The 9,107-nt window shown below is 42.4% G+C and overlaps 1 protein-coding gene and 1 long non-coding RNA gene across 3 annotated transcripts in view; one reads left to right on the top strand and one right to left on the bottom strand.

Annotated features, from left to right (window-relative positions):
- Nucleotides 1–1,782: 1,782 nt before the first annotated feature.
- LOC146544496 (uncharacterized) lies at nucleotides 1,783–3,336 on the bottom strand. Its single transcript, XR_014883162.1, has 2 exons — nucleotides 3,152–3,336; nucleotides 1,783–2,843 (listed from the first exon to the last, which is right to left on the bottom strand). It is a non-coding gene; the product is annotated as an uncharacterized LOC146544496 (long non-coding RNA).
- Nucleotides 3,337–3,462: 126 nt separating this feature from the next.
- Nucleotides 3,463–9,107, top strand: part of SLC30A9 (solute carrier family 30 member 9) — a 28,928-nt gene continuing 23,283 nt past the window's right edge. The window contains exons 1-4 of one of the 2 annotated variants that reach the window (XM_085223233.1): nucleotides 3,463–3,779; nucleotides 5,353–5,529; nucleotides 8,043–8,084; nucleotides 8,589–8,651. In XM_085223233.1, coding sequence (XP_085079359.1) covers nucleotides 3,683–3,779; nucleotides 5,353–5,529; nucleotides 8,043–8,084; nucleotides 8,589–8,651 — 379 coding nt within the window. In that variant the 5' untranslated portion in view covers nucleotides 3,463–3,682. The remainder of the gene's footprint in view (nucleotides 3,780–5,352; nucleotides 5,530–8,042; nucleotides 8,085–8,588; nucleotides 8,652–9,107) is intronic. The other variant, XM_085223235.1, reaches the window with a different exon arrangement.

Below are 9,107 nucleotides of genomic sequence, written 5' to 3'. Positions count from 1 at the left end.
AGTCATAAGTCACAATAATTACAGAGGCACGAATCCAGATTCACAGAGATGCATGGAATGGCTGAGGTTGGAAAGGACTGCTCGAGATCATCTGGTCCAACCCCTGCTCTAGGAGGGTACCCAAGAGCATGTTGCACAGGACTGCATCTCAGTGAGTTTTGAATAATTCCATAGCATTGAAGTCACTTCCTACACGAGTAGGTGTGGGATTATGGATACAGAAAGAATGATCTTTCTTTCCCCCACTTTTCCCACATAACCATTAAGGGCACGCTTTTGGATGTACTTGTATCGTGATAGGTGTGCAGCTGCATGAATCTTTCCCTTTTCCCTAATTTGATTGCAGTTGCATGCATCTCAGTATAATTCTCACTGATTTTTGTTCAGGCATGCAAGTAATTCCTCCAGGTGGGAAAGCAAATTCTTCAGAAGTGTAAAATCTTTCTTTAGGAAAACAGTATTTAAAAAGCATTAAAGTTAAAAGAAGTGCCTGCACTGGTATGCTAAATCAGAGCCGATCAGAGGTTTTGATGCAAATCCACCTGTTCTCATTTACCAGGAAAATACCCTGTCAAATCTGCCCCAGGCTCATCTGATGGAATCAGTGGGGCTGCACTGCTGCTACATTTTGCAGCATATCGTGGCAGGCTCCCTAACTGTGGAGATGCCAGTGGTGTCTTGAAGGACCAAATAATACACCTGCCTCCACGTTTGCTGTCAATCTCTAGCCCTCAAATATTAACCCATCTTTCTCCTGTCTTCTTTCTTTACCTGCCCAATCTCCTTTTGTTAAACTCTCTCTCCTGGAGCCCACTTCTACCCCCACCCTACCCTTACACTTCCATTTCAACCAGTTCTGCAGTACTTATGCCTACTCAGCTTCCCAGAAAATCAGACATGTCTCAGCTGGAGTCTCAAGGAACTGATGAGTTTATCACTGTGTGCCATGAGGAGTCCGGGCTTCCTTAGCAATAGGACAATCTAGGAGCAGACAGGAACCTCCTGATTGTTGCTGGGTGCAAAAGGACAGGGGACTGCAGCTGCGTGCTGTTCAAGAAAGCCGGAAATGACTCGGTGGGTATTCAGGTGAATGAACCGCATGTGAATAATTAAACTCTTGCCCACACACTGAAAACTAAAGATACTAACTTCTAGTTTATTTTGAGCTTTGATTTGGTGGCCATGAAATTATTACAGATCTTGGAGTTGCCAACTTAAAAGCCTTAGAAGTCTTTACTGAAAAGGTTACATGCTTTATACAACAGGGTTCTAACATTGTGGCAGGCTTTTTTTCTTTTTTTTGTGTTTTCGGCCAAAGGAAAGCCTGAGGAAATGACTCCAATGCCAGAGTCAGAGCTAGCCTGCTGCCTTCTGCTAAGCGATACACCAAACCTTCATGTGATAGGTATGTTAGCAAAGGGAAGGATGAACATCCCTATGGATGGCATGCTGGGCAGGACTGGCCCCAACTGTCTCTGCAGGTAGCACGTGGCAGCTGTGTGGTGCAGCCTGTAACCTGCCGTGTCTCCTCACCAGAAGCTCAGAAGGCACAGAAGCCCCTGCTAAAGCAAGGCAATGGTGCTCTGTATGCAGCACAAAACTTTGGCAGGGGAGCTCTGCTCCAATGGCTCAAAGGCCTCCATCAGATTTACTAATATGCAACAGCTCTGCACCATCAAACATTAACAAATGGAAAATCCTGTAAGGGATTATTGAGGGAAATGATCTGCTTTCTGCTTCTTTCCCTCATTGTGGAGGGTCTGTGAAAAGATTAAAAAAAAAAAAAAAACATTTCTATTATCAGGTCAGAGTGTAGCAAATTGAATGTGAATTAGATTTTTATATATTTTTTTCTTAAACTACATTGATTTCATGAGATAAGGGCCTAAATTAGCTAACGAATAACCATTATTCATTGTGGAACATTAGGGTGCAATTCTGACCATTGAAATATTGCCACTCAGGGAGAAACAGTATCTCACTGGCTCACTATGGCTATACATAGCCTTTTGTCACAGGCAAACTCACTACTAATGATTGGCAACTAACAATTGTGATGTTATGTCTAAGGATACAGGACTCTGACTTGGGATGCTGCAGGCACACACCACAAGACATGGTGATTTGTCAGTGACTGCTCAGTGCACCTGGCTCCTCCACACTGAACAAGTTGCCACTGTGGTTCTTCACCTCATTCTGCAGGTTTAAGCATTATCAGCAAAGGTTCAGAGCCCTTGCTCATGTAAATCCTGGCTGACCACCAGCCCAATAACGTCTGTGACTTGGTCTGTGCTGTTCCAGTGGCGTTATTTTCCTTCTTGTTCCATATTTACAACAAAAGCAGACAAGGCAAATTCAGTTGAATAAAAGAAATCACTGACATTATTCAGTGATGATATTCCATTTGGTTTTGGAAAGTAAATGATAACCCTAACGAAAAAGATTTTTAGAAATAATGCAGCAGTTGGCATGTTTTCTGTGGAGCATAGTGTGGGCCCTTCAGAATTTCTAGTATTTCTGCCTTCAGGATTTCTAGTATTTCTGCCTATATTTTTTTTTTTTTTTCAGGCATCTCTTGGGGTGAAAAATGGGAACTTTAACCTCATGATTTTATAGTTTTTTAAAATTACTGTTTACTTTTTTAAAATCCCATGCTGAAACACCAAGGGGCCAACAAAACATCCATCAGGTGAATGTTACGGCCCCATTAAAATGAGATCACACCTTTATGACTCCACAACTCGCAGTAATTTAGTATTTAACTCCAGAGCTGTCCATCTGTTGGTTAATGACACGGCATCTGCTGCAGTGCTCCTCAGTCACCTGGCACAGCCGTGATGGGACTAAGGGGAGAGAGGTGTCGGTTTAATCATTTCACACAGCATTTCACTCCCATCTGCCTTCACTGGACATACAGGCAACACTGGCGCTGCTAATCAGTGGATGACTGTTAAAGAGCTTACGTGCCAGTAAACCTTGTTGAAAAATCTCATCGGGTATGTTAAAGACTGGCACCGCAGTCATTTTCCTAAGTGATCAGACGCTTGGTGGATGATCAGACACATTAATTATCCACACTCCCTGCCAAGCGAGCTTCTGGTGCGTTCCCACGCTCCTCACAGCGCACAAACAACTCCGAAGAAGCGATTACCTCAACTATCCTGGAAAGCTTCAAGTTGCCAACGCGCTTTTTATAACAACGTGCAAGGCGCCGTCGTGGCACCACCTGCACTGAGGCAGATCAGGCGCGGCGCTGGAGGCGCAGCACAGGCGGTGTCACGCCGGGGGGCCGGCAGCGGGGCGCTCACCGCCCGCCTGCGGAGTGAGGAGGAGATGTTACTACAACGCGACGCGCACCGCAGCCTCAGCCCGAGCCCCGGGCCGCGCCTACCTGCGGAAGCCGCCACCTGGAGGAGAAGCGGCGAAAAACGACGGCTGTTACCCGCGCGCGGCGCATGCGCGGCGGTCGTTCGGGAGCGGCCCGTGAGTCAGCGGCGGCCGCCGGGCGCTCCCCGAGCTCGGCGCACATCCGGGTGTCGCGGCGCCGCCCACCGCCGGCTGCCGCCCGCGGTCAGGGGGGTGCCGCGCCGCCGGGCCGGGCTTCTCCGATGCGCGTCGCCGCCCGTTCGGCGGCCGCTGGCGTGCGGCGGGGAGCGGCCGCGCTCCGCCCGAGGTCGCCGCCATGATGCCGGCCCTGTCCGCCCCGCGGCGGGGCTGCCGTAGCCTGTACCGCCTGTACGTGCGGTGCCAGGCGGCCCCGCTGCGTCGCGCCTGCCACGGTGAGTGCTCGGCCTGTCTGGGGGCGCGGCGCGACCCTGCGTGGGGCTGGGGTGGGGCTGGGGGTCTAAAGAGAGCGAGGTAGGTGCCGCTGAGGCAGGGCTGGGGCTGCGGCCGGCCCTGGGTGCTTTACAGTAAGGTGGGCCCGGTGTGCTGCTGTATTCGCTGGGACGGAACGTGACAAGCGTGCGTCTCCCAGCGCTTCGTCGGCCTCCCGCAAAAACGTAGCGCGTGGTTCGTTTACCGTCATTTTATGACGGTTTGCGGACTAACGAGGTATTAGTCTGTAAACCAAGGCCAGGCCTTCCCTTTGGGCCGCAGATTCTGCAAGGTTAAAATTCTTAGCAGCTTTCATGCTGTTGCTTAGGGCTGAATTGCAGCACCTTCTTCTGTAGCGGCTGTGTCAGCGAACGCTTACAGAACGGTGTGTGCATGCAGCAAAGAAGGCTACCATCTACCAGTTTCTATTACCAGCCAGTTTCTGAACAATCCTGTTTCACTGGAGCATAGGGAGCAGCACTGCCTGCGTTATGTCACGTATTTGCTGCAGTCTTCTGAAAGCTGTTATCACTAAGGTCACCGAGTTTCATTTCCTGGGCTTTTGTACACTAAGAGAGAATGAGAGCTTATTTGACAACTTTGGTGTTTTTTTCTGCAAGGTTCAAGTCAGTGCACACACGCATGGTGAAGTGCGTGCTATAGAGGGTAGAAGTAGGAGTGAAGTTGTTGGTACTTTTATGGAATACGTGGTTCTATGAAACAGGCATTGTATTGCAAGGTGAATTATTCATGCATGGTTGATCGTACTTTGCACGGCCTGATTTACCAGCACCGCTTGACTATTTTTGTTCTGTGAAATTATTTATTCCTTTAATGCATTTTTTCCACAGGAGCCCTGTGCCCTTTCTGCTGCCTCAGCCAATCTGTTGCTAATGCAGGCAGCCTGAAGGCTGCCCACCAGTGTGGCTTCTTATTTGGCTTTTTGCATGTCTGTATTGTAATTTGTCTGTTGTAAATACTGTAGAATTGAAGATTTTTCTTCACTAAGGCTTTTTATAAAACATAATACGCTTTTGCAGGTAATTTCATTAGCATGTTGCTTTTCAGTTGAGCAATGTAACACATTTTGTTAATTGGTAACGTACAGTTTGCACAGAGCGTGTACACAGTGCCAGCACTGGCTAATAGTTTTGTAGTGGTGTGGCTTTGTTCATTTACTAATACTGGTGGGTTCTTTGTTCATTTGTTTGTTAAGACTTTGAATCAGTATGGCTGAACCAGGACTTAATACATCAATAAGCCAGTTTTCTATAATAACTTTGTGTCCCAGCTTCATCTACAGGTTTCTTGCTAGAGTGTATAGGGGAAAACAAACAAATATTTGACTGGAATTTAAAAGGGGTGTTTGAAGAGGGGTGAGGAAATGGTGGTGTTGTTTTATGAATCCTAAGCGTTGGTAAAATAAGCACAAATCAGTACTTCTAAGTTAATATTCCACAGCCTATGCTGGTATTTCTGGACCATTTTCCTTTAAAAGTTGTTGTCTGAAACTTCATTTTCTCCCCTCTTTGTCAGGATGGCAAACTTCAATGAAAAGTGGGAGCCTGTTTTGTGCTTTGCCGTGCAATCGTCTGCCTGTGCAGCTGATGAGTCAAGTGAGAGTTTATACCTCCAATGGTCAGAAAAAAGATCTCGGATCAGAAGATAAAAATGTATCTACCCCTGAAGACTCTGTGCGCAAAGTTGGAACAGGTAGTACTGGGCTGAAGTAAAAAACATTTCTACAAATGGGAAAAAAAATTATGTGTGTAACAACTGATTATTTTTCATTCCACTGTGATACCAGAGCTGCAGAATTCTAGTATTTGTTTCTTCTGGGAATCTATATATAAGTTTTGAATATGTAAATGGTAAGGAATGCTGAAACTTAATCCTTTATCCTTGCGATATTTAAAGGATGTAGGTTCAGAGTAATCAAAATTAAAATGTGGAATTTAGTCCAGGGATTGGGTAACAAATGGAATACGTGATTCCGCTTTGCTCGTTTGTTTTTTTTCTGTACTATTGCAGGCTCGCTGTGTGAAATGGTCTAGTAGTGCAGATTGGATGATTGTAAATACTGCACACTGGGACTTCACCAGATCAGGGCATAGGTGATTGGTGAAAGAAGGCTGAGCTATTTCATATGTTAAGGCTCTCTGGTCTTGCAGTTGTCACACCTGCAGCGTTCACATTAAACACTTGATGTAAGAGGCATACCTTGACCCTGCTTACTTTTCAGTTTTGTGCTAGTTAGGTACTTGAGAAATTCAGCACTGCCTTGTGCTTTCTCTGCCATGGCATCACATATGTCATGTTAACAGGTATTAGTTCTTATTTTAGTAACTTGTAAATTCCTGAGGCTTTGCAATGGTCTTGAAAAGCTGGTAAGTGTAGTCTGCTAAGAGTATTATTTTTCTAATGCTTGGAACTACAGAAGTAGGTCTTAGATGTTGTTCTAAGTGTAACAATTAGGTATTGTTTCCAAAGTTTGTAATCAAATTTTAGAATAGGATGATACTTCTCCCATTTATGTTTCTTGGAATATCTTGATCTGAAGATGGTTGCTGAAGGATGAAAATCTTGCTAAAACATCTGCTGAAATACAGGAAAATGTAGAGTTAATGGTAGTTGTTGGTGTCTTCTGGGTTCTTAATATGCAGCTACTGGTGTTCTTGGAATTTGGACATGTGGAATTTAGTCCAGCACTATTGCTTTTGTGATTGCTGTGAACTCATGTAATTGGTGACTGTTGTCCAAAGGAGTGTCCTGTCCCTCTCTAACTGTGCCGACATTAATGATGTTCAGGCTGGTTTTATGTACAATTAGTTGCTCTCTTGTTCTGTGGGGGTTCAGGTTGATCATTGAGCTGATCCTGCACGTTGTGTCTGCATGATCTGGAGGAGACATTGCCCTTGGTGGTAGCACAGCCTTAAATCCTACTGAGCCTTAGGGGTAGCTGTGCCATATGGCACAGTAAGACTCACCTGTTGCTGAGGGTGAGTGCGCATGAAACCACCCCGTAGAGATACTATGCCCACATGTTTTGCTTTGAAGTTCACTTTCGAATGCATATTGCATTCCAAATCCGCATTTCATATAGGGAGTGTTTTCTGGGGCCTAGTGGAGAGAATTCAGAATTCTGCATTATGGTTATGTTACCACTATTTGTTTTAAAAATAGCATTACTTTTTGATACGATTCTGCAAAGGTAGTGTTCTGTATGTAATGGTTACCATAATTTTCCAGTAACTTAAATGTTTGCCAAATAATGGATTTTTCATTGGCCTCAATTTCTTAATCTGTAAAGTTGTGAAATGCTTTTTCTGTTAAAAGGATATATAAAATAAAAAAAAGAGAATGTATTCATCTTGAAAGTACTGCCATCATCAAGCTCTGCTTGCCTGCAAAACAAGTGAATTGAAGTATTTGATGTATATTTTTAATTTATGTACTGTGATGTTTTTTTCCAGTCCCTAGGCCAAGGCTGTAAAGTGTAAGAAGGTAACTGATGTGATCTCTGTGCTTAAGTATAAATTGTTATTTTTCCCCTGGAATTTTATGAATCTGCCTGTTGTTAGTGTTGGTAGGATGTGTTTAATGAGGTAAACACTTTCATGCAGAGTTACTAAAATTCTCTGTCATACTTCTGTTCAGTTTCTGGTAAGCAATCTTAGCTGAAGCTTATAATAATTACTAATTTGTCAGCTGCCTGCTGTTTTAAACCAGGTAGGAATAGAAATGAAAGCACTTTTGCTTTTGTTTTCAAGTCAAACAATAAGTAATAGAGTTGGCTGTTCTAAGAATAACTATTTGTTTATGGTCCAACATTGTTTATTATGTGATTAGACTGGTTTCCTAAATTTCTGTTTTTCTTACTCATAATTTACAGAGTATAATAGCATTATTCGTTAGTGGCTGATAAGGCAGTAAGTAACTCTGATGAAAATACAGTTTTGTAGTCCAAGCTTTAAGAATATCTGACCTCTGCATAATTTGAGTATCACATCAAGGTACGAGTATCTCATTGCTTCCAGGCATCAGATTATTTTTCTGAAAGCTGTGTCAAGATGTGTGAGATAAAGATGCAGTATTTTTGTAAATTTTCATGTAATACTTCAAATTTTTTCTTAAAAATTTCACTTACATTACTGGAATTTATTAATTTCCATGTAATAAGATTCTCTTCACAGTATTGCAAATCATATTTTATTTTCTTCTTCTAGAGTCATCACTTCAAACTTCTGAAAGAGCTAAAAGACTTGGTGGTAATATAACTCCAATTTCTGACACCAAAGTTGTGGCCTTTAGTTTAAATATTTAGTTTAAATAGCAAGGGCTTTTTGCAAATTCAAAGTTTCAGTCCCTTAAAATTTGACTGCATGTTGATCAGCAGATATAAACTGTATAGAAGTTGTGTTTAGTAGTCTAAAGTTTTGCATTAAAATTGCCCCAAACTTTAAGTACACTGTTAAAATATGTTTTAAAAATCAAGATATATTCTGCTATGTGTTACATGTTTGTGCTCTTTTTCAAGCTGGTAGGAGTTCACTGATCAGTACTATGTTAAATGTCTTTTGTTTTATTGAATGTTTTGCTATTCATGCTTCATGTTTTGAGAGTTTTAAGTCCAGGATTTTTTACAAATTATCATTATAGAAAGCAATGTTAAGCTATGTTCTTATGTTGAAAAGACTATTATACAAAAAAAAAAAAAAAAAAGACCCTAGTTGTTTCCACATTTGCAGTGAGCTTTATTTTTTATTTTACAGGACGAGATACTGGCAATGCAGATCAAAAGCAGACTTTCCTTAAAGAACCCATCCAAGTGAAAGGTAAAGAAACACTTCATGTGTTGTAACTTTACTGCTGTCAACTAGTGGTCAAAAAAAGGATGATTGTGGAGTAGCTGTTTTCTCTTCAGTTACATTAAAAGTTGTTTGAATAACATTTTAAAAATACTTGTATATCAGATTTGTTTGCTACCCAATTGTTTGAAAACGACTCCTGAAAAAGTAGAGCGCAGGAGTATTACTTATAATTATTCTCTTATCACAGAATCACAGAATCTATAAACTTTTTTTTTTTTTTAATTACTGATTTCAGGCTAATGAATTTGTCAGGGGAAAAAATGAACTTTTCTCACCTGTTACGACAGTCTGTCCTCCTTGTATCTTTTTAGGCATTCACCATTTCAGATTTAGTGCAGCTAAGCTGAATACTTGAAATACTTGATCTTCCCCAAGTCCTTATTCTAAGTCTTCCTCCTTTCCTTCTTATTGCTGAGTTAA

Source organism: Meleagris gallopavo, chromosome 4 (assembly GCF_905368555.1).
Source record: "Meleagris gallopavo chromosome 4, MGAL_WU_HG_1.1, whole genome shotgun sequence".
In the NCBI taxonomy this organism is placed as follows: domain Eukaryota; kingdom Metazoa; phylum Chordata; class Aves; order Galliformes; family Phasianidae; genus Meleagris; species Meleagris gallopavo.
Note: the sequence above shows the minus strand (reverse complement) of the source record. Positions and strands in the feature narration are given on the sequence as shown.